The 26532-nt window shown below is 36.8% G+C and overlaps 1 protein-coding gene across 5 annotated transcripts in view; it reads right to left on the reverse strand.

Annotated features, from left to right (window-relative positions):
- The window catches only part of Asah2 (N-acylsphingosine amidohydrolase 2), an 85391-nt gene that overhangs the window by 23765 nt on the left and 35094 nt on the right, over positions 1 to 26532 (reverse strand). For all 5 annotated transcript variants that reach the window (XM_033766629.1, XM_033766630.1, XM_010606285.3 and 2 more), the window contains 8 exons: positions 26055 to 26182; positions 24792 to 24869; positions 12788 to 12908; positions 11260 to 11385; positions 7595 to 7681; positions 5722 to 5826; positions 5528 to 5609; positions 977 to 1092 (listed from right to left, as the gene is read on the reverse strand). In XM_033766629.1, the coding sequence (XP_033622520.1) occupies positions 977 to 1092; positions 5528 to 5609; positions 5722 to 5826; positions 7595 to 7681; positions 11260 to 11385; positions 12788 to 12908; positions 24792 to 24869; positions 26055 to 26182 (843 nt within the window). The remainder of the gene's footprint in view (positions 1 to 976; positions 1093 to 5527; positions 5610 to 5721; positions 5827 to 7594; positions 7682 to 11259; positions 11386 to 12787; positions 12909 to 24791; positions 24870 to 26054; positions 26183 to 26532) is intronic.

A 26532-nucleotide genomic window follows, 5' to 3' on the forward strand; every position in this document is an offset into this window, starting at 1 on the left:
TATAAAGTGTGAAAGAATTGGGACATGGTTACTGCAACATTCTGTGCATAAGAATCTTGAGTAAGACAAATATCATCTTATTCTTCCTTTCCCACTATTCTGCTTCATTTATTTCTCAAATTGCAGTAAGGCAAATAAGTATATTTTTCTTTTTATTTATTTGTATTATATAGTGTATTTGTTTATCATATTATTATTTTATAGAATGTATTATATTTTTATTATATTAGTATATTTTTATACTACACAATGTTTATATTCCTTGTGGAGAATTTCTTCAAAGGAATTAAGATGTGGATGTACAGGTATCGATTCTCTCCCAACCTGCTCCCTCGCTCTTGGTTTTGCTTATATGAGAAACCCAGAGTATAAATTAAGAACAAAATAAAAGATAATAGCAGATGGGGAGATATGTCTTTCTCAAGGGAGAAAGGGATCAAGAGGTGGAGGGCAAAGAAGGGGAGAGAAAAGGGGATTAAAAAAGGAATTAAGATGCATTATGTACATGTACCAACTCCACACAAAGAATGTAAACATTTTACAGGGAAGGGAGGAAGGGGTGAAAGGAGGGCAGGGACAGGGGGAAAAAACGAGAACCAAGACCTGTCATGTAAAGGTACAAGACCCCAATGATGAATGTAACTGTGCTGTATACCTAAAATGTACCAATAAACTCAATGAGAGAAAAAAGAAAAAAAAAGAATGTAAACATTATGTATCATAAATATGTATGAAAAATGAAGGGGATTAAGAAATCAGTATCTTTTGGGCCGGGGATTTAGCTCAGTGGTGCCACTGCCTGCTTTGCGAGAGCAAGGTCCAGAGTTCGATCCCCGGTACCCCCCCAAAAAAAGAAATCATTATCTTTTATAATCATAATTCTAAGTCCTTAGAGTTTGACTCATAGGATTCATTTAGTGTTAAGTTTTAGGTGGGAATATATGTTAATTTTACTATAATAATGAGGGTGCATCACCTCTCCAGTGTGAAGCAGGACTGGCTTTGGTTTATGGCAGTCTTTGATTTCTTGAGATGGTCTGCCCAGGAGCTGATTCCGAAAGTATTCCCAAAATGGATCTGTTTCTGTTGTCCCTATTAGAAATATTATGATTAATACGATTTTTTTAAATAACCCACTGAAAAAATCATTACTTAGACAGATATAGAAAAATTATTTAGAAGTTTTAGAAATTTAATTAAGATTGCTGTTCAATAATCTCAAACAGTGTGAATAATAAAAGGGGAATTTATTGTGCATCAAAAAATAATAAACATAATTTAAATAGATCATCAGTGTGGACAAAATAACAACCAAATAAAGATGAATCTATTTTCCTACAAATGACTCAAATTTATCCTTCTTTATAACTGAGTAGTTACTTTATTGTATATACATATGATATTTTCAGGGGCTGGGGATTTAGCTCAGTGGTTCCACTGCCTGCCTTGCAAGCACAAGGACCCGAGTTCAATCCCCGGTACCAAAAAAACAAAAACAAAAACAGAAAAACATATGATATTTTCTTTATCCATTCATTTGTTAATGGGTATCCAAGCTGCTTCCAAGATTTAGGTATTGTGAGATGTACTATAATAAACATGAGAATGAATGGATCATTGTAATATGATTTCCTTAAATCTTTTGTGAGATTCAAAAAAATAGGTATAGCAAGGTAAAACAGAATTTTTATTTTGCTTTTTTGAGGAATCTCTATACTGATTTCCATAGTTTTTGTACAGTTTGCATCCCAAAAACAGTGTAGAAGGATTACTTTTTCCCCATAACCTCACCAGCATTTGTTGTTTTCGAGTTCTTAATGATAGCTATTCTTTCTGGACAAAGATAGAATATCAATATTGTTTTAGTTTGCACATCCCTAATTGCCAAAAATACTGAATGTGTTTGCATGTAGCCATTGGTCATTTGTATTTCTTCTTTAAGAAGTTTCTATTCACTTCATTTACCAAGTTTTTTTATCAGGTCTTTTATTTTTGGGGGTGTCAAATATTTCTGAGTTCTTTATATGCTCTAGATATCAGTCTGCTGTCTGAGGAGTGGCTGGCAAAATTTTTTCCCATTTTGTAGATTGTCTCTTCACTCTGTTGATTGTTTCCCTTCTGTGTAGAAGCTTTTAAATTTGATATAATCCCATGTTGATTCTTGGTGCTATTTCTTGTGCAACAGATGTTTTCTTCACAAAGTCCTTACTTATGCTTATCCTTTTAAGAGTAGTACCTGTTTTATCTTCTAGCAGATTTGGTGTTTGTTTTTACTGATTAATAGTTCGTTGATCTGTTTTTATTTGATTTGATTACAGAGCAAGAGATGTGGAGCTAGATTTAATCTTCTGCATTGGTACAACCAGTTTTCCCAGTGTTGTTTGTTCAGGAGACTATCCTTTCTCAGTGTATGTTTTTGGCCCCTTTATAGACGATGAGATAGCTAAATGTGCCTGACAACGTTTCTGCATCTTCAGTTTGGTTCCATTGATCAACATGCCTGTTTTTGTTCCACTATCATGCTGTTTTTAATCACTTAACTTTGTAATAAAATTTGAAATCCAGGATCATGATGCCTCCTGCTTTGCTCTTATTGTTCAGAATTGCTTTTGCTATTCCAGGTCACTTCTGCTTTCAAATAAATTTGAGGAATTTTTTTTTCATTCCAAGAGTGCTGTTGATGCTTTGATAAGGATTGCATTAAAGCCTATATAACATTTTTGGTAATACGGCCATTTTTACCGTACTGGTTCTGCCTATCCAAAACAGGGGGATATTTTAGGGCCAGGGATTTAGCTCAGTGGTTCCACCACCTGCATCGCAAAAAAAAGGGGCTATCTTTTCATTTTCAGTGTCCTCCGCAATCTCTTTTTTTCAAAGTACATATTGTAGTTTTCATTATAGACTTTTTTCACTTCCATGTTAGGATGATTCCTAAGTATTTAATCTTTTTAAGCTATTGTGAATGGAATTGTTTTCCTGCTTTCTTCTGTGTTCATTGTTGGCATACAGGAATGCTATTAATTTTTGTGTGTTGACCCTGCATCTAGCTACATTGCAGAATTTATTAGTTCTAAGAATCTTACATTTTTCGGAGAGTTCTATGTAAAAGATCATGTCATGTGCAAATAATTACAGTTTAGCTTTTCCTTTCCTATATGTCACTTTTCTTTCTTTCTCTTGCCTGATTGCTGTGGCTAAAGTTTCAATTACTCTATTGAACAGGAGTGGTGATAGTAGACAACTTTGCTTGTTCCTGGCTTTAGAGGAAGCATTCAGTTTTTCTCCACTTAATATGATGTGGCAGTAGGTTTGTCATAAGCACTTTCTATCAGATAGAATTCAGGTCCTTCCATACCTATCTTCCTTAAGGTGTTTTCTGTTACTAGATGTTGGGTTGTTTTCCAAAGGCTTTTTCTGTTTCTATTGAGATGATCATGTGGTTTTTTTCCTTGCTTCTGTCTTTGTAATGTAATACATTTATTGATTTCTGTCTGTTGAAGTTTACATCCCTGGAATGCTGTCCGATGTATGATCCTTTTAATGGTTTGTTGCATTTCATGTATCAGTATTTTGTTGACAACTTTTGCATCTGTATTCATTAAAGAGATTGGCCTATAGTTTTCTTTTTGTGTTGAATCCTTATCTAGATCAAGGTAAGGCTAGTTTCCATGAAGGAGTTTGATAGTACTCTTTTTCTTTCAAATTCATTAAAGACATTGAGGGGTGCTAGTTATAGGTCTTCTGTGAAGTTCTTGTAGAACTTGCAAGTGAATATATTGGTTCCTGGGCAACTCTTAGTTGGTCAGTTTTTTATTACTGTCTCAATTACATTGCCTATTCTTTGACTGTTTGGGATTTTTATATATTCTTGATTCAGTTTTGGTAATTCATATGTTTCTGGTAATCTACCCATTGCTTCTTGATTCTTCAAATATTGAGGTGAGTTTTTTAAAATAGTTACTAATAACTTTTTGGATTTCAATAGAGTCTATTATGATTTCACCTTTTTCATTTTTAATTGAATTGATACAGATTTTTTTGTTCCTTCTTTTGGTAAGTTTGGCTAAGAGTTTGTCTGTTTTGTTTATTCTTTCAAAGAACCAGTTGTTCAATTCATTGATTCTTTGTATTTTTAGGCTCAATTTTATTAATTTTTACTCTGATATTTGTAATTTCCTTCCTTGCACTAGGTTTGGATTTGAATTATTGTTTTTCGAGGATCTTGAAATGCATAATCATGTTATTTATTTGGGCTGGCTGTGTTCTTTTGATATGGGTATTTAGAGCTATAAATTTTCCTCTTAGGACTGCTTTCATTATATTCAACAGGTTCTGGTACGTTGTACTGGCATGTTGAACTGACATTACCACTTGATTCTAGGAATCATTTAATCATTTAGTTTCTTCCTTGATTTCTTCTATGATCCACTGATTATTCAAGAGTGTATGGTTTAATCTTCATGTAATTGCATAATTTCTGTGGTTTCTTTGTTTATTGATTTCTAGTTTCAATGAACTATTATCTGATAATACACACAGTATAAGTTTGATTCTTTAGTATTTGATCATGCTTTCTGGTCTATTTTGGAGAAAGTTATGTGTGCTGCTGAGAAGAATGTGTATCTTGTTGTTGGATGGAACATTCTGTAGATACCTGTTAAGCCTATTTGTTCAAAGGTGTGGTTCAACTTTGATATCTCTTCATTGATTTTGGTCTGGTTGATTAGTCTATTTGTGATAGTGGGATATTGAGGTGCCCCACTATTACTGTGTTGATATATATCTGATCTTTTATGTCCAGTAGTATTTGTTTTATGGTATTGAGTTTGCCAGAATTTCATGAATAGACATTTAGAATTGTCATCTCTTCCTATTGAGTTGTTTCCTTATTTAATACATAGTGACCTCTTTGTGTCTTCTGATCCTTTTTTACTTGAAGTTCATTTTGTCTTAAAATTAGGATTACTACTCCTCTTTTCTTCCAGGCCCCCACTGCATGAAATATTGATTTGCATCTTTTCATTTTAACCTATGAATTTCATTTTGGATTAAATATGTCTCTTGGATGAAGCATACCATTAAGTTTTGTATACATCACCAGGCCCAGCAAAATAGAAGATTTTTCAATGTTGTGATTACAAAGAAAAATGTTTGATGGATAACCTAATTATCTTAAATTATCATTACATAATATGTAAATGTACTGAAACATCACAATGTACCCCATAAAGATGTATAATTATCTTTGAATTTAAAAAATAATTTTGAATTAAAATAATAGAACAAAGAATCAATACATTGAAATGCAAAGCAAATTTAGCTCCATTTTTTAATGGAAAGCTAAGTTACAAAAGACACTTACCCCTGGGAAATCTGAGCTGTCCTATACAAACCTGGAAACCCTGCAGACTGCTAAGTTTAGAAATAAACATAATTCATGTGCTGGCTTTGTTTTAACTTTCCTAGGGAAGACAGCCCTGAAGCCTCAGAACCGAAGCAGTGATTTCATTTGCCTTCACCTCACCCTGTGTAATGTTGAGGCCCGAAACTCCATCGATGGTGCCAGCCGCAAAGCTGTAGCCCAATGCTGGCTTACATGTTTTTACCTAAAGGAGAGATTTTAAAAACAAAGAAAAACATGTAAGCTACAGGGCAGTTAATAAGAACAGGCCCAGCCCTTTGCCCTCTGGCTGTTCAGTGTGATTCAGCAATACTTACTGTGTGTGTAGAATTGAGCCACACAGTCACATCCGTCATATTCACCCACTGGTGAGCTGAAGCCACCTGTCCAGTCACCTTCTGGGAGGCAGAGGTATACAGTTCCTAGAAAATCCACACAGGCATACTATCCTGAGCAAAACGACTGAAGGAATACGCCAATAGTGCCCCAAAGGCACCAGTGTGGAAAAGATTTCTCAGCAACAAGATACTTCTGTTTCTCCAAGCTGCCTAGAAATAGCCCCGATCCATGTGGTTCTCTCGAGTAAACTCAGTGGCATCCTAGAGGCTTGATGGCTTCACCACTGTGACCAGTGTCCACGCCCCACAGACATGAAATTCTAGTGAGACGGGCTGTGACACAAAAGGCCCGGACCTCACTTGAAAGATGGTCCAGAATATGTAAGATGAGGAGGGGTGGGCCAAACTACATTATTTTCCAGAATGCAAGTGCATCCTCAGGCAGCATATATGTGGAGTTTCCCCTGGCAGCTCCTGAGTCTTCCAACAGGACAGAGCAAGTGCCATGCAGTGGCTTGAAAGACTTCAGGCCCCATTTAAGTTACATCAGCTGCTCTTCTTTTAACCCTCCCTTTGATGGTTTTGTTTTTGCTTTATAATATAGCCAGTTGATTTTTTTCAATCTTATGGGAAAATAAGTCAAAACATACTTGGAATATCTGCGTTTACTGATCCTGACAACCAGTTCCTTTCCACTCTGTCCTCACCCCTGTTTCTGCAACCACACATGAGCTCTGAAGATGAGTCTTCAGGAGCACCAGCTAGCTGCAGCCTGCCTGCAAGAGGGAAGCTGCACCTTGCTGAGAAGAGACTCCAGAATGTGGGGCACATCTCTATGGGTCCCACACCTAGGGTGCTAAGAAGATTTCCAACACCGAAGGTGTCACAGCCACATACCCTAAATAGAATCTGTTAATTGAGAATAACGCACTGACAATACCACAGTAATTAAAAAGCAACTGCAGTGATTAGGCTGGCTGCTGCCACCAATTTTGTGTCTGATGTTGTTAAAGGCACTTTTTTCTTCTCTAATTGCTTCTGAAGCATTTCAGAATGTTAAGAATAAATTATTTACTTACACCACACATGTAAGCAGATAGAGAGACACACAGAGAGAGAGGGAGAGGGAGAGAGGTGAAAAAATTTAACTCTCTTTTTTCAGGGTCATATCAGCCAGAGCTCCTCCTTTCTTTATCTTCCCCTTGGAAATCTGTCTCTACAGAAGCTGATAAAAAGCCTAGGAGCAAAACAAATGACAAAATCTAGGAGAGGAAGGAGGAAGAATCGATCCTGGTAAGGTCACTGCAGCCCAAATTCTTCATTACAAAGTTGTTTTTCGGTTTTAGTTCTTTATCTTTGTAAGTAAAGATGGCTGATATTTGCCCATAGAGAAAGAGTAGAAACTAACTGGGGTTGCAGTTGCAAGACCTGCCCCTCAAGTTTTATGGTCAGGTGACTTTGGGCAGGCAAAAATTTAACAGAGTTCCAAGAATCTGTGCCGGTCTGATCATTCATGATGCCACCTAAATTGAAAAACTTACAATCTGTCTTCCATCCGAGGCAAGTAGTCTGGCTTTCTAAATATTCTAAGTCTACGGCCATACCGCCCTGAACAAGCCCGATCTTGTTTAAACATTCTAAAAAAAACAATGTTTTCCTGTTACTTGGTTTTAAATGCACTTCCTGTAAGAAGTCAGACACAGTGAGTGTGTCTCCTAAAGGCAGCCTTCCGGAACATCTCCCAGAAGTCCCAGCAGCCTGGACTCCTGCTGTCTTTGCAGTTATTGACTTCCTAATGAATAATGCTAGAGCAACTTTAAATGACAATTAAATGAGTGAGCCCATGTCTTACCTTTGCTTTCTGGTATATGGCCAGTCCTATAATCTGTGTGCTGTCAAGCATATCTTGTCCAGGTCCCTTAGCAATGCACATGCTAGGCTGAAACCAAAAGAGATGAGATGCATTCTCAGTGAAATGATAATTATTTTTTAAGTAATGAGAAATTACAACGGGATCTAAGCAAATGAATTTTTAGGCTATATTCTAGCATTTCTTTTTAGATATTCTCTCAATTTACAGACTGGTATAAATAAGTCAGACTGAAGCAGTGATGCTTTTAGAAAGCACTTCAATAATTTACTTTTAAAATTAGCCAGTTGCGACCAGGTGAGCTAAAAGAGTTGCTGAAGATCATACAAGTAGCTAATAGCTGAGCTAACACTGGAAACCAAGGCTTTCCATTTGTTGTACACCTTTCTACTGCTTATTCTTGCCTGAGTCTTGCTCATGATCTTCTTGAATCGAAATGGTTAAAATCATACTGGGACAACCATCAGGCCTTCTAGGAAAAAAAAACAATGAATAAGTATGGTTCTATACCCTATCTATTACATCAGAAAAAATTGAAATTGATCAAATACTTAAATATTACAATTGGAATCAAAAATACTAATAGAAAACATAGGTGAATATATTTTATTGCCTGTGTGTGTGGAAGATCCTTCAAATATAGTAAAAGAATAGGCTTAGCAGATTTGATAGCTTAAACATTTTAAATGTCCATGTGGAGAAGGAGCATGATATTAAATAAGAAAAGATTACTCTTTATATATCCAAAGGAGATATTATTACACTAGACTTAAACCCCATGTTTATTGTAGCACTATTTATAATATTTAAGATATGAAATCAACCAAAATATCCATCAGTGAATAGACTGACAAGGAAAATGTGGTACATATAAAAATGGAATATTATTTGGCCATAAAAAGAGATCTTGTCGTTTGTAACAACATGGATGGAAATGAAGGTCATTATGTTAAATGGAAGACAAATAGCACATGTTCTCATTCTCATAGAAACTAAAAAGCCTATCACTGAAGAAAAGAGTAAAATAGAGGCCATTAGAGCCTGGAAAGGGGAGAGAGAAGACAAAACAGAAAGAACTTGGATAAGGAACACCAAAATATAGCTAGATAGGAAGAATTCTGTTTCTAGTTCTGGCTTTTTAAAGCACAGTATGGTAACTATTGGTTACAAAAAAACTAGGATATATTTCAAAATTTCCAATAAAAATGATTAACATTTGAGGTGAAAGTGCTCAATACTCTGATGTAATCATTATACATTGTATACATGTGAGTGCAATCAATAGTGATGTAAAAAAGATCAATCGTTAAAGATGTAAAAATATTGAGTCTCACTTTTTAAAAAGAAAAAGAAAGTATGACCCTTATTAATACCTTCTAATTCATCCATATATTTTTCTTACTGAATTTACTTATTTTATTTTTCATTTGTTGATTTTTATTACCACATGTCTGATTCATCCACAGAGTTGTTTCTCTTATTTGAAAGAAAATGTAGCCTAGTGGACACATCATGAAATACAGATGAAATAGCTAAGTCTAACACACACACACACACACACACACACACACACACACACACAAGAAAAGTAACTGGCCACTCAACAATAAATATATTCCATTGCATGGATAATGAAATGAGAATTTAACCTACAAACAGATAACTCTTTGTATACCATGTTGGCAAATATTACAAGATTAATAAACAGGTTTGGGGGCTTGGGGAGCAGTCACTCATACACAGTAGTTGGAAAGTCACTGAGGGAGCAGTCAGGAGACACAAGGCATGTGTTAGGTATGCTTTGACAGCAAACTCACGTTTAAGAATTTATCCCATGGTAAGATTCGAAAACTTGTGTAAATATATGTGACAAGGACAGTGATCACAGCACATATCCTTTGTACATAGGAAAGAAAGAAAGGGAACATTCCAGAAGGAAGAAAGGGAGAGAGGGAGAGAGAGGGGGCAAGGAAAGGAAGCAAGATGGAAGGGAGGGAGAAAAAGGAATCACTCATTAGTGGAGAATGTGCTAATTAAATTATGGTACTTAAAACTGAAAATTATAAAGTTGAGTTTTAGGGCATATTGACTGAAAATGAAGAAACTAATTTTTTTTTTGGTACCGGGGATTGAACTCGGGTCCTTGCGCTTGCAAGGCAGGCCACTGAACCGCTGAGCTAAATCCCCGGCCCAAGAAACTAATTATTGAACAGAGTTACACTATGATCCTGTGCATGCAAAACTGTACGTGTACATGAAATGGAGTGAATAAGAGGCTATCTAGAAGATAGTTCACAGACATGAAGAAAGCCAACCTTCCACGTGCACAGAAACAGAATACAGGGCCAGGGTGGGGGGGATGGATTTTCTTATACTTTTTTCCGATTATAAAAGTAAATTATGCTAATTATAGAAAAATATACAAAAATGCAAATAGGAGAATAAAATTTACTTTTAATAGTGTCAAAAAGGTAAATCATTGCTAATAATTAAAAATGTCTCACTTTATCTTTTTACTCAAACACAAATGTTTTTGAAAAAATTGCAGTTATAATGAACATATAATAGTAAATCATGACTTTCTTATTCAACATTATACATTAAGAACTTTTGCCCGCATTGTTCAATATTTCAGTGTAGGACTCTAAATTGATGCATAATATCCTATTGCAAGCGTGATTTACTTAGCTATTTTACCGCAAATATCAGAATTTAACAAGTGATCTTAAAACTTATTGCAAATTAATAATATGTGAAAAATATTACAAGTGAAGATTCACAAAGGAAGTTTCTATATAAAAACATTAATACATAACACAATTGTTAAAAGTACATTGCTCCTTACTGGGTTGACTATAATAAAATAAATAGCTCAGAAATAATGTATTAGAAAAGTAAAGTCACAAATAAAATGTCCTAGAAACACAAGAATAATAACCCAAAGAATAGCACCTGCAGTTCATGTCAAAGTTGAAAACAAATTTAAATGAAATTTGGTGAAAAGTAGTTGAATAAATGTTGTTATAGCCTTACTTGCCATCTTTCAAAATTGTCAGACAGATCTGGAGATGTATATATAAAGATGTCTAAGGCAAATTTCACAGACCAATGAAAAAATTTCTTTAAAAAGTCATAAAATTTTGTTCATGCATATATAGGTAAATGCATAGGAAGTGATGAGAGAACACTAACTTCTAAAGAAGTAGAAGGGTAGAAGAGAGGACAAATAGGAACTTTCAATTTTTACTGCCCTAGTTGCCCATGTCCTTTGAATTTTTACCGCAAGGTATTGTGTAATTTTAAAAGAAAAAGAAAACTTGGTTTATATTTTCAAACACTGTAGATTTCTAATAGGTGAGAAATGTCTCGAGCAGCCAGTTTTGCGGGTAAACCTGCAACTCCAAGTATGCCAAAACAAAATTTTTTAGACTGACCAGGAAAAATACTTAGTCTCTACATTTAACTTAAAATTTAATCAAGTGGAAAACTATAATTTTACCTACTCAAAATTTAGTGAGTTTGCCCAGGTACCTTACAGCACCAGCAAGTATTAGAGATACATAGACCATTGTATGTCAAGGACAAATACTTGCAAAATCAATGATAAATATTCAGAAATGAAGATTCCTTATGATCGTATTACCTACCCCACCAATGGGACAAGTGCTATTGGCATTGTCACAAGACTCTCCTGTGTCGATGCAATGTGGGCCGAGAATGTTGGGGGACACGTCTCCTAGGATAGATGATGCAAAGGCTGCTACAAACGGGCCCTGCCAAAAGAAATGCCCCATTGCCTTTTATTCTTTCTCCACTTAAAATGCAAACATTCTATTCATCTTACTAAAATACTCAAAATTATTTGCAGACAACAGAAAGGGAATGTAAAATACACTGCAACGTATTTTTTTATTTCTGAAATGGCTCACACTGTGCTTAATATACATCTCATTACTGAAAATATTCTAATTATCAACAAAGCCATTTCAGGGAGAGTGAGTTTCAAATGTATACCTCAAAAAGAAACATTCTGACAAAAAACACAGTGTACAAAATAACAAATTATAAAATGCTGGCCTATCAATCTAGTCTCTGGTGTTTTCTCTGGAACTCAGAGATTCATTTACCCTTTAAAAATAAATGTCCTGTGGCTTAAAAAGAAAAGAGTGATTGCAAGCTTTCCTGTTGCAAATTGAAACCCAAACATACCATCCACCATCTGGACCTGCCCCCTGTGGATCTTGTTTCTGTCTCTTCAGCCTGCTCAGTGCCATGCAAGATGTCAGCCTTCAACCAAATGGCCTACCATTCTACCTAAAATGTCTAAATTTCTCTTAGGAAAAGAGACAACTACACATTACAGATCATGTGTCTCTTTTGATACTAAAAAGACAATCTCAAAGTGCCTAGCACCCAGGCAGTGAATATAAATGAGAACCCCTTTTCTTTTCCCTAAAATACAGACTACAAATATAAAACAGAGTTTTCTCAACAAAGGAGATAGACTGAACGTTACTGGGGCTATTATCTTTGTAACACATACTCATTCTAGGTGCCCAGAGTGCTCATTCCATTCTGTTCTTTCGCAGTCAGTGGTCACATACAGTGGAGAGCAGGATAGCATCCATCTTTCCACTAATTTATCTACAGATAAAGACTACTTTTCTAAGAGTTGGAAAAGTTCCTGCAAGTGTATGGACTGGATTCCCATTCCCTAACGTGTCTGATCACTCTTTTTCAAATTTACAAAATAAGTCTGATGGATTAAGGTTGTCTCTGCCTTAGGCTTTGTTGTGATTAGATCTTAAATGCCACTCTCCTGGCAGTTCCTGTGTTAAAGGCTAGGTGCCCAGCTGCAGGCACTATCAGGAAGTAGTTTATTATATTTTCAGCTTGACCAAAAACTATTATATACAAAAATCTCAAATTTTCTCTTTCTTATGCAGCAGATTGCAACTTTATGAAACCATAAATAGTATCTGCCACAAAGAGCTAATGGTTTATTAATAATTTTTAAAATTACTATTAGGGAAAATGGCAAATTCTTTCTATCCAAGCATATATGTGATCCATAACAACACTTTGTTCTAGTAATCTGAATCAAGTATTCTAAACATTGCATGAATAGTGGCACTCAAGGAATCAACAATAAAACTCAATGATATTGTTTCTCACCTGGCCGGGTAGATATCCTCTGTTCTTCTCCTGCTCAAAAAGGTAAGATGCATAGCCCATATTATCACTATTTACAAGGTGGTTGGTGTTATTCATGCTGACTGGGTGGATGCCAAACCAGCTGTAAGAGAGCAAGAAGCCCTAAGTTAATCAAGAAAAGTAGGGCCAAAAAATGAATAGTAGGAGCTTGAGATTTCTCCAGGAAAAAGTACTTTAAATGGTAAGCATTGTAAATTTATGTTGTCTCACTGTTAATGAGCTTAAATCATAGATAATGTCCTCAAGAAATATGCACATTTACTTAAAAGTATAAAACTCCTTTTTCATGAATATTTCATTGTTGTCATCCCAGCGTAGGCTTCTAGTCAGTGCCCAGACTGGTCAGTTACCAGAGAATACGCCTTAATAACTTTGATGTTGACTCTGTCCTTCAAAACAGGCACAAAAGTAATAATTGTTCAAATCAATCCATTCCAATTCAGTACACAGTTTACTACGGGTCAGCTACATGCCAAACACAGATAAATGATGGCTTGCTCTTAGAATCTCCCAGAAGATAGAGATGTGAACAAATAGCCTTAAAACAGTGTGAAAATGGTATAAAGAGGGGGTGAAGGGAGGGCAGGGGTAAGGGGAAAAAATGAGAATCAAGACTTGTCATGTAGAGGTACAAGATCCCAACAATATGTAACTGTTCATAGATAATGTCCTCAAGAAATATGCACATTTACTTAAAAGTATAAAACTCCTTTTTCATGAATATTTCATTGTTGTCATCCCAGCGTAGGCTTCTAGTCAGTGCCCAGACTGGTCAGTTACCAGAGAATACGCCTTAATAACTTTGATGTTGACTCTGTCCTTCAAAACAGGCACAAAAGTAATAATTGTTCAAATCAATCCATTCCAATTCAGTACACAGTTTACTACGGGTCAGCTACATGCCAAACACAGATAAATGATGGCTTGCTCTTAGAATCTCCCAGAAGATAGAGATGTGAACAAATAGCCTTAAAACAGTGTGAAAATGGTATAAAGAGGGGGTGAAGGGAGGGCAGGGGTAAGGGGAAAAAATGAGAATCAAGACTTGTCATGTAGAGGTACAAGATCCCAACAATGAATGTAACTGTACTGTATCCCTAAAATGTACCAATAAACACAATTAAAGCTGAAAAAAAAAAAGAAATAAGCATAAAGTGGATGGAGACCACAGACAACTATCAACTAATTCTCAAGGGCATTATAGAGAAGGGAAACTGCAGAATAAATTCATGGAAGCATGAAAGAGGGTGTTGTGCATAATTCAGAATAAGTTTAAGCATAGTAATTCCTATACAATTTACCATTTAATCTCACATCTGTTACTTTATTTGAGCTTCACAACAACCCTACTGGGTTGTTTTGTCTTTATATTTACAGGTGACTCACAGAATCAAAAGGACAGCCCACTTGTCAAAAAAGACTGGGACTCAAGTCTGTGTCTCAAGACCCCATGTCCACTGGCCTTTGTAACATCAAACCACCACACAGGTGAAACAGATATTTACAAATTGGAAAACAATAAAGCAGAACAACTCCTTCAACATGGGTAATTATTTAGCAAGTACTAAACAAAGGACTTTATTTATAGGATCTCATTTTCTCCTCACAAGGGCATCTTGAGTTGTATAATACCGTGACACTCATTTTGCAACCAAGGAAACCAAGTCTGGGTGGCAAGGTAAACTAATGAAGGTCACCCAGTCCTAATTTGAGAAGCAGGGCTACAGGTCCATGCTTGTCAGCCTACAGAATTGCTCTGATCCACTATGAGTCTGTCCTTCTCTTCACTTTCTTGCTAATGCAATATAAATTGAGTAATTTTGACTCTGTGCAGGTCACTGGAATATGAAGATGAATTAAGGGTCATCTCGCCCTTGAAAAAATATTTCACAAAGAATGTGATGGTTGAGGGAGTCTTAAAGGATGAGTTGAAACTTGGCACATGAATCACTAGAGAAGACGAGTTCCAAGCAGAGGAAAGAACTACCAAATGTGTGGAGATGTGAAAAAGTGTGTTCAGAGAATTATTAGACAGGGTGGCCAGAGCAGAAGCAATGTAAGGAAGGAACTGAGAGAGCTGTACAGGGTATTCAATCAATATGTAATTATCAGGAGCCACTGGCGTGATCCGAATTGTGTTAAATCCCAAGGAACATAGAATCATGTGTGTTCTCCACCACCAGGGAAGTTACGCTATCCACACTGGGATCTATGGAGAAATCAAATGCTAAGAATTTTGTTCTACGGATTAGACTATAGACTTGATTTCTTATTTATTTCATTTTCTTTAGAACTTAGAAGATAAATTAAACTTCTTTACAAAACTGAATCAAAACACATATTTTTAAAAGTTATATTTGAATTGTAGGAAAGGAAGATGTATTTTCCTTCTCTGTCCTTTGAAATGTGTACTATTAAAATATCACATATATCACAGCAACTAAAGAACTATGGTGGTAGATAAGTACTTATAAAGATATGCAGGAAGGTGATTGCATTAATTTAATGACTGCATTTAGAATTTATTTTATCCAGTCAAAAAATACTCTTCAAAGCAAAGTGCAAAAGAGAGGAGAAAAGCTCAAAATACAGACCAAGAAAGGATCAATGTGTCCCTGATAATAAACATTTTAAAAGACTATGTAAATTAGGATAGAGGGCTCTGGGCCAGTCAGCACGGCACAATCAAAAGAAAGTCAAGTGATTGGGTATCTTATCCTAGTTCACAGCAAAACAGTTTAAATGCCTGGATATCTGCTCCTGAAACTGAAAAATAGATTTTAATGATGCTTTATGAATCAACAAGTTGTATATTAATATAGAATATTATAGTAATTTTTTCACTAGTATGAATGAGGTATTTGGAAAAAAAGACCTCTGGGCCTTCTTTCAATTCATATATTGTGTTTCCTACTCTGGAACAGAAAAGAAAAGCTCCTTAAAAATTATAAACCAGTAGCAAGCCCACTGCATGTTCCACCCTCTCCGACTTGGGCCCTCATATCCAGGGTGTAAGTTAATGGCCTGACCAAAAATGACTGGTAACAGAGGAAAGAGGGGATTTAAGTCTAACTCCTGTTCAGCTTCCCCAGCCAGGAACTTTGGTTAGCCTAGAAAAGGAGACACTTTTGTGAGATTTACCCAAGGCTTCTGTGGCCCTCTCCAATCTAAATGTCCATAAACCGAACCTTGCGCATCCATGAGCAGATGTGTTCATGAAGTTTCATGCTCTTTGGGTGAACCCAATTATAGGTCCATAGTAGATTAAATAGTGCCCCCCCAGAATTCTTGCCTTTCCAGAACCTCAGAAAGGGACTTAGTTTTAAAATAGTCTTTACTATAATAAAGGCAAAGATCAAGCAAGAACGTATTGACTTAGAATGGGCCCTAAATCCAGTGACTGATAACCTTATACCAGAGGGGAAGAAAAACAAAGAGACACCTAAAGAAGTGGGTGATGTGAAGATAAGGTAGAGACTGGAGTGATGTGTTCGCAAACAGAGGGAACGAAAGACAGGTGCCAGCCACTGGAAGCCGAGAGAGGGGGAAGCGATTGTCCCTCAGAGACTATGGAAGGAACTAACTCTGCCAGTGCCCTGATTTTGGACTTCTTGCTTCCTGATCTGTGAGGGAATAAATTTCTATTGTTTTATGCCACCCTGTGTGTGACAGTGCATGGCTTCCCTAGGAAACTAACACAAAGGGCATATTTATAGTGGTCTTTAAGAATACCAGGCCTGGATGAGACACCAGTTGTTTAAGTGATCTGAAACTCAGTGTTCTTATCTGTAACATTGTAATAGCAGTAGCTACCTCACAGCACTTCACAATTTAAAAAACCCACATGAGTACAGTGCTTGGCACCAAGACTGACCTATATACTAAGACTAGAAAACAGAAATTAGCTATGATGACACTGACGATGCCGATATTGATAATGCTGCTGCCATAGCTAATGATAGTGATGATAAGGAAGATATACAGAGCTCTGAAAACACACATATTATATATATATTATATATATTATTTATTATATTAACACAGTGTTGAAATATACAGACCCAATATATGTGTTGGGTCTGTGTACTTAGGTTGAACCTGCACATAAGCATAAAATGAGGAAATAAGAAAACTCCGCCCTCTTGTTGTATAGACTTGCATGTTTATAAAACACTCCTGTGCTTATTATTTCCTAGTCCCACTTGTAGGATAGGACATAGGAAGAGGTCAGGGCAATCCAATCTTCATTAGACACTGCATGAATTGCAAAATAAATCTTAAAGAATTAAGACTGGAAATTCACATTCTGTCTGTTGTAGTGCCTGGCATTAACTGCTTTGACAAACATCTCTCTAATACCTCCCTCATATTCTTTCTCATCCCACCTCATTATAAATTGTTTGGAGAAGAAGAAAATTTGTTTCATCATGAGATATTGGGACTGTTGGACCTAAAGTTCTTCCCAAAGGGCAACCTAAACTTTTAAAACCAGCAGAAGCAATGAACAGAGACCAAACTGTTCAGATTAAAGATGATGAGATAAATTTACCACACTGATTCAAAAACATATGTATACGATGAGCTACAACCCAAGAAGTCCTTCTGAAGTTATCAGTGAACTTGGTGGTCAGTATTCTGAAATTTCCACCATGTCTGCTCCAGGGAAGAGCTGAATGTTCCCAGCTAACACTGCTTAACTTCAAAAATCCTTCATGAAGAAAGGCCGTCTTCATAATGACATAGGAGAGAGTCTGCTTGGGTGGAGCCTATTAAGTTATGGCAATAAAAATCATTGTGCCCTAAACGGTTTGATTAAGTGATCAACAAAAGAAAGACAGAAAATGGCTGGGTTTTGTTTTTGTTTTTGTTTAACTTCAACCTAACTAGGAACTGAAGAAATTCAAAGGAAAACAACCGCTATTTGTCTTGTTTAAATAGCTTGTTTATTACATGGCAACAATTATAATGCCAGGAATGGCAAAAGACTGGGAAAGAGCATTCTGCTCATGTTTGTAGCAGGGGTGTGAGTAAGCCAGCAAAACCTTTCCAGAGGGCTATTTGGCAATTTACAGGAAGAACTTTAAAATTTAAACATTTGCTTTAGCTCAGCAATACCATCTGTAGGAATTTAGTTTAAGGAAATCACTGGCAAATAAGTATGTTGAAGAATTATTATCTCTATGTATTTTACGGTGGGAAAATGTGTGAACAGTCTAAATATCAAGTGATTGCTAATTAGTTGAGTATACTCCAAAATTTAATATTATACAGCAATTTTAAATGATGATTTTTAAAATACCAGCTAGCATTAAAATATATTCATAAGGTATGGCTAAATGGGGAAAAAACAAACTATATACACAATAAAATCCTACCTTCGAAATAAATAAATATCTATATGTGTGTGTGTGTGCATGTGTGTGTGTGCATTTAGAAAAAAGTCTAAACACTGATACAAAAAATGTTGATAGGAGTTATCTCTCAGTCTCAAGATTAATGGGTGATTTTAAATTGTTTAAATTTTTTTCTTACCATTGAACTTTTAGAAACTATTACTAGTGAAGGGAAGATTTTAAAAACTATTTGATAAACACCTAGAGTGAACTTCAGTGTAAACTATGGGTAATGACAGTGGAGGTCCACTGATAAATGTAGCAGTCTGGTGAGGGATACTGGAGTGGGGAGACTTAGGTTGGGATGGGATTTTTTGGAAACTCTGTACTTTCCATTCAATTTTGATGTGATCCTAAAACTATTCTAAAACATAAACTTTATTAATTAAAAAATGCTAAAGTCTGAACAACAACTATGCCTAGCACTGGCACAGTGTTATTTCTGCTGTTCTCCATTGAGTGAAGTAATTGCAGGAGCAAGGTTACTCTGGATCAATCATGTAGGATAAGAGATATTACCAGGTTGCTATGGCCATCACTGAAAATGACAACTTACTATTTAAGGATTTTTTAAAAATCTCTCTCAATCCAAAAGAGTTGAAAAGTGAGAGAAAAAAAGGTGCCTTGAAGAAGAAAGACAATGGTAAATATATGGAGTGTGTGTATGGTCATAGCTCAAAACAGATAAATAACATATGGAGTTCTTATTAGAAGCATTTAAGATGTTAAAAACAAAGACAATAACAGAAAAATACATATATGGAAATTTTTAACTTACAAAGAGCTAACTGAACTATTTTCATGATACTACACAGACCTCAAGACAAAAAATTCATTATTAGATATAAGGTCATTTCCAAAAGAAACATGCCACCAAAAATCACTTTCAGTGCATAAAGACAACATTGTTAATTTTCATAGCAATGTTCTTGTGTCCAGAGAGTAAAACCAAATAGACATATACTTTTTAAAGAATGACCTTTTAGTCACATGTATTTCTTATTTAATTTTCCACATAGGAAAATGGACAGAAGCAAATGCACCTGAATATTTACAATTTTTTATTTAGAATAATACCATTTTGAGTAATTTTTCTCCTTTCTCCTTTCCTGTATTTTCAAGTTTTTTTATGAAAAATATATGTTATTAGTATACCAAAAAAATAAAAATAAAATTTGGTAAAAATAATAACCTCATAAATTTTCTTCTCAGGCTAAGAACTTTCCAGATATCCAACAATCAAGTCTAATGTCTTCTGCCAACAGAGTTTTATGGTTTTGTTTTCTAGACTCAGAGCAGTCTAACTTATACAAGCCCAATTTATCTCTGTTATCAATAAACTGTCATCACCCTTTATCAACAAGCCCTTACGAAGCACTTTACTTAAGGACAGAGAGACACAGGAGGAAAGCTCACTAACAGCCCTGGCCCTGGCTCCACTGGAGAAGACAGCAGGAGAAGAGCAGAAGTGACAGAGAAATCATCGCTCAAGAGGTCATAGTCACAGATGACAGAGATTTACACACACGCAAACCCTTCTGAGTTCTGTAAGTCAATATCATTTGAGCAAAATAAATGTAATTCCATAAATAGGATTATTCTGTCTGTACGTCAACTATTCAAACAGTATGCACACAGTCACTGCCTCTGTTGTTTTAGACATATGTCTTTAAAGGGCCCCTTTCATATCCCTTTCCGTAAGAATTCAATGTTTGCAGCGGGTCAAGCAGAAGGCAGGGAAGCAATCATGCAGACCTTCTCAGTCCTTCTATTTACCACTGCAACAAAACAGAACCATGTCACGCTGATTCACCTAGCGGACTGACCAGGAAAGGGGAGAAGAGAAGGCTGCAGCTCCCGCAAACGTAAGGAAGAGAACTTGGCAGAGCAGTGGTAGGAAAAGGGAAGGAGGCAAGAGAAGCCTGTTTTGCTGCAGCTGTCATTTCCAAGCTGCTTTCAGCAAGGATGAAAACAGCCGGAGTCATCATTCAGGTTATCCGCCTGTTTCACTTTTTTTTTTCCCCGTTTTCAAACCTCTGTTCTGATTTGTACCTTTATATTTCTTCATACATATGGATCTCTCAAGATCAGTGTTGTCTCCTCCATTGGATCACAGACTCTGTGGTGATTTTAAATCTCCTAAAGCAGATCTCGCAAAGGCTACACAGCTTATATTTATGCAGAATTCAGAACATCCCAAACATGTCCCCTAGTTAATGTTTCTGCTTAAGGAAGAAAAGGGTAAAAGACAGACAGAAGTATTTTCTTGACATACGTAGATGAACTGGAACAAAGAGAGGCCTGACAACTGTCAGGGTTTCACGATTTAGGGAATAATTTCACCCACCTAATTTTATTCCATTCCACAATCCACTGCTCTTCCCAATCCTTCACCAGTTGTCATCCCCAAGCCCAGTTTAAAACACTTTAATGATCTCGCCAGTGCTCTTGTATGAAAAACAAAATCTAGCCGAGCATTGTGGCACACACCTGTAATCCCAGAACTCTGACATGCTGAGGCAGGAGGGTCACAGGATTGAGCTCTGTCTCACAATAGGAAAAAAAAAAGGGCTGGGAATGTAGCTTAGTGCAAATACTCTGGGTTCAATCCCCAGTACCCCCCAAAAAAATCTAAATCTAATCTCTCTCTCACAATATCTGGCCCTTTGTCCCGTGCAGCTCAATATACAACTAAATGCCTCCTATCACATCACATGGACCTGACTCTCCCCAGGCTTCACAAATTGTGTTGCATTCTCTTTGCCAGCCCTCATTTGCCAGTTAATTCCCACTTTTCAACCTCATTATCACTTCCTCAAGGAAACTTCCTTTCTCTCTGGCAAGATCAAATTACTCATTATTGATTATAGTTCAGTTATATAAGTCTTAGTATATAACCCAACTATAGCTTTATGCGTACTGTATGACTAATTAAATGCCTTGTCTCCATTGTTGGGCAGTAAATATTCTGAGGGTGGCAACCATGGCTCGTGATTGTACTCGTAGGACTACCTCAAGCCATGACACACATATTCCATGGCGTTTAATAAGCAAGTGAATGAATAATAATCTCTGCAGAGAGAAAATAGTATATCCTCATATGAGAAATGGAGAAACTGAGTCTCAGAGAATTAAAGGGGTTTCCTCGATGGACACAAGTATAGGCATTTGAATTTAAGGGATTTGATTCCTAATGTTGAGTAAGGACATTTGTCATTCCAAAGACTTGAAGTACTGCCTGGCACTGGTCGCCAGTGCAGATTTATCAAATGAAGAACTCAAAACACAAATAAAAACAAAAAGGAGTAATTCATGAACTTCCGTATGGTTTTGAGCATGAGAAAGACGATCCTGCATGTGATATTGGCAGGTCACATCATCTTTGTTCATTTTTATAAGGGTTAGACTTAATAATCTCCAAGAACTCCAACGACCTCTGGAATTGTGAGATTCTATGCTTCCCAGAATTCACACCCTGGGATTCTGCCTAACAGCAGGTACCAGCATGTGGTGGCTAATTCTGTAGCAGCCCCTATTTGACTTTTGTTTTGGATCATTTTTGATGTATTCAAAGAACAATTATCACTATGCAGCAAGAGGCAATTACATCAAGAAAAACATAAGACAGCTAGGGAAACAATGGAAAGTTATTTCAGGATGTTAAACCCAGAAGATGAAAAAGATTTGCTCTAAGCTTGACAGCTGACTTTGGGACTTCCAGATATGTTATATGGTTATATGCAAAGGAGTGGCCAAAAAGCTAGTGTCTTTTAATTTTTAGTTCCCACTGTTAAATGATTCATAAATAATAAAAAGGAATTGTGAGTGTTCTCAGCCATTCAGGCAAGAAGTTGAATAGAAATTATAAGGGAGCCAGGAATGGTGCTACACATACCTATAATAAGAGCTCTCAGGAGGTTGAAGTAGGAAGTGCAAGCTCAAGGCCTCAAAAGCCTGCCTCAAAAGCCTGCCTCAAAAGAAACTAGGAGGGAAAGCCAACTTCTCCCAACAAATGTAAGATATGCAATGTAATTAGTGAGAGCTTTACATTTTTATCCTTACCTTCTCCTAATCCAATCCCATACTCGCAGGCTCTATAATCTCTAGATTATTTACCTTTCCACTTTCTTTCCTAGGCACTCTTTGCCTTTGCATACTCTTTGGCCTCATAACTCACTGTCTTTCATGACTCTGAGATATTCCATTGTCTGGTCCCTATGTCATTTCCTCAGAAACTTGCCACAGTGCTCTCAGGAAGAGCGATTGCTACTTTCCCCAAAGCCCCAAAGTATTATTTATACCTGAATGACAGCCGTATTTATCAGTTCATTATATTATGGGTTTTTTTTGTCTGCTTTCCAGTCACCCCACTAGCCACTATAGAGCCCACACTTTTCTCATCAGAACCTACGCCAGGCTCATACTGCAGACTTGACATTTAGAAATTCTGAGTTAAATTCCAGGTAGAAATTAATCAACAAATGAATGTGTTATATGGAAGAATGAGTTCTATGTCAACTCATATAGCAACATTTTTCAAGGAGTTTTTAGTGAACCTCTTTAGACTCAAAGAAGTATTTCCAATGCTAAGAATTTCAAGCACTCTTACTGCCAATAATGGAATGGTTAAGAAAGGATGAAATCATGCTGTGTTCCTTACCTTTCAGCTAGCATTATTATATTCTTTTTCTAGGCCACCCACAGAACTACAGCTTGACCTATCATTTCGTCCTCAAATAACCCTATCAGGTATTATTATTCCCACTTTCAAATGGGGCAGTTGAGCCAAGTGGGTAATATTTTCTCCAAGATGCAGGGTTATAAACGGCAGGCAGACCTGGGATTTGAACCCAAATCAATCTCACCCTAGGACCTTGACTCCTTGTCACTCTCATGTTCTTTACCTGGTTTGAGGACCCCTGGTATGTAATGAACTAGAGACAGTCTACTTTTCTTTATTCCTTTCTGACTTTTAATTTACTTGTAAATTTGTTTTAAATTTCTCTTAATTTTTCATAGAATATTTTTATTAGTACATGTTTGCAGTACATAGTGATTAGAATTATCATGGGGAATGTGTTACATAATACATTTTAATTCCTCTCTCTCTCTCTCTCTCACTCACTCGCTCTCATCCCCTACCTTTTCTGTCCCTCCCTGATCCTTCCAACTCTTGGTCCCCTGCCCATTTGCAAAAGCTCTATATTTTCATCATTTTTTCCTTCAGTTCTTTTTTTTTCACTCCCTTTCCTTTCTCTCCCTACCCTCTCCCCTCTCTCCAACCCTTGCTCCCCCATCCATTTGAAAAAGAGCTGCCTAATAGAAACTTTCACAGAGATATTTTCATAGTTCCACTTCACAGATACCTCATTACCATTCTAGCATTTACTATCAACACTTAAAGGACCCACTTGACCCTGTAGTATGCTCAAAAATGCTTAAGGACTAGAAAACTGAGGGACAAGGTAGTCACATAACTTGTCTAAAGCCACATAGCTAATAAGAAACCTAGGAATTTGCCTCTAGCACCCTGAGCTGTCATACCTCTCCTTAGGCCATGTTTGCATCCTTTAAAAATTCCTCAGGTTAAGGTGTCTAGAACTGTGTCACTCACCTATGAATCAGCTCAATGACAGTGACCAAAATCACATACGAATGCAAATACCTTCTTTCCAAGAAAACCAAAACTTTGTCTCCTTCATGCTGTCATTACCAGATAACAGAGGTAAAAATCTGTACCAAGCTGTAATTTAACTTTATCTGCATCCATTAGGTGGCATCAGTCCTGCTTCTATCCTTAATTGACACCATCCTGCACCAGATTTAATCCTTTTAGAAAAATATAATAATGTCAAACCTATAGCCTCTTTGATTGGTTAGGTTATTGTCTCATTTTATCAAGAGATAACTGTCAGCTAAATGTGGTGGTGGCACATACCTGATATTCTAGCACTCTGGCAGGCTGAAGCAGGATTCCAAGGCCAAACCCAGCCTGGGAAACTTAGCAACTTAGTAAGACCCCGTTTTAAAATAAAGAAAGGACTAATGATGTAGATCAGTGCAAAATTGCTAGGTTCAATTTCCAGTATATAAGAGATTTTGGGTGGTTTTTTTTTTTTTTAGTTTTCTGTAACAGGCTCTCGCTGTGTAGCCCAGTCTGGCCACCTGATTCTCCTTCCTCAGTCTCTTGAGTGCTGGGATTACAAGCACACACCACCATGTCTGGCACATACGTACTCACAATATAGAAATAAGCATTAATGTCTCCTGAGTCTTCGTATCGTACGCCGGATGCTGTGGTGAACTCTTCCCCCAGATCCCTTACTTAGGTAACACTTACATACACCCGATTTCACAGGGACGCACTGGATCAGCAGCACCTGAGAACACTGCCCAAGGTTCCATGACTGAATCCCAGGAGCCTCTACTCCATCTGTGGCAATTTGGGTTCAATCACACATCTCCTCCTCACCATCTCCGGGCACCATTCTAATCTATTTCCCCGTAATTAAGAAAGGATACATGGACAGATTTATAAAAATAAAATTACAGGAAGGAATAAAATAGATTACCTGATAAGGCCCAATTCAACTTCATTCAAATCGACCATTTTCAAAACTATCATCTCCCTCTCTGTGTTTGACGAATACCTGATCAGCAAAACAAACAAATTTATTGTCTATACCAGAGACTACCCGTGTATGATAAATAATAAATGCATGCACACATACACACAAAGCATGCCATTTAGTGAGATTACGATTCCCTTGAGAAGAAATAGTTCTGTAAAAAACATCCAGTACCTCAGCTAAGGAAACAGTTTGCAGTTGTGATCAATGTGAAAGGATCTGAGCCAAATGACTGGAGTTGGAATGGGCTTGGCCCAGCTACTTGGGTGACTGGACTGGATTCAAGGCCAGCCTGGGCAACTCGTTGTGACCCTCTCTCAAAATAAAATTTAAAGAAAGATCTGGAGATATAGCTCAGTGTTACACTACTTGCTTAGCACGTGCAAGCCCCTAGATTAAATCCTCAGTACCACCATAAAAAAAAAGAAAAAGAAAAGGAAATGGAGAAAGAAAAAAGAGCAGGGCGTATGCAAAATCAAAATCATTCAAGACCTGTAATTTAAATGTTCTTTATGTCCTTTCAAGAAAAAACAGATATTTTCTAAAAATCCACACCTCTCAAAGCTGTTGAAAAATGTGCAGACAAATGTAAAATGCCAGTCTGGAACATTACTGTACACTGCCGTCGTAGCCAAGTACTTTCACAAACTGTTTCATCACTTTGAACTCATCAACATCATCATCATCATCATCATCATCATCATCATCATCATCATCTCCTTTACTTTTTCCATTTAATTACATTAATTTTATTTCTCAGTCTTGCTTCCAAATTCTTTATTCTTTACCTTTTCTCTCTTTCCCACTCGTGTGGGCTAAGATAATCTCTTTTGGATTTTGTACAATAAAAGAGTCATGCATTAATTTAACAAAGATGCATATTAAGTCCATTTGAAGCTCCGTTTTAGAGATGAAGAGGTTGAGAGCTAAAATAGTAAGTGCAGATGAGTGGGAAAAGCTAGGCAGAGGCTACAGTTGTGCCCGATTCCAGAGCCGGGGTGCATCACACACCCACGCATGGTTCTGGCAGTCACCACGATGCAAACATATGAAGAAAGTGGTGCTCATTTCTACATTCACTTTTCATGTTTAATTGTCTTAGACAAACATGTTCTTCTTATTATATCCACCAGGTAACAAACCAGTCAAATAGCAACAAAATTTCAAGGAAAATTCATTGACTGTATTCTGATAATGCCGGCTCACCTTGCTCTCTCTGACTGCGGGTTGTGGAGGTAAGAAGAAGGACTTCGATTGATCTGCACACCAAAGACATTGCCTTTATTGATGAAGATTTTGCCTGGCTTCATATTTTGGTGTGCGATGTCAATGCTCTGAAAATTCAAAGAAAGAAAGAGCAAGTCGTAGCCTTAGACTCCTGTTGGGGATAATAACTTAGACAACATAAACAGAAAAGCCCTGTGGTCAGTTTCCTCCACTTTGGGATAAAAGCTGGAGAACCATATTTTCTTGGAAGTAAACAGAAGTGGCCTTCAGGGTGCAACTAGAAAAGCGTGGGAAGTTCGGAGCTAAGTAGGTGCCTCAGCTCACAAATTATTCCATCGCCTCAATTCTCAGGAATGTTTGCTATTTTGCCATCTCCAGTGGCCAAAACGGAAGACCTGACTTCCATGGCATTGAAACAAAACTTTTTAACATGGAAGTGTTCTGCTCTGTCTCCTCA

This window comes from Fukomys damarensis, unplaced genomic scaffold (assembly GCF_012274545.1).
Source record: "Fukomys damarensis isolate Sample0158 unplaced genomic scaffold, DMR_v1.0_HiC HiC_scaffold_20, whole genome shotgun sequence".
In the NCBI taxonomy this organism is placed as follows: Eukaryota; Metazoa; Chordata; class Mammalia; order Rodentia; family Bathyergidae; genus Fukomys; species Fukomys damarensis.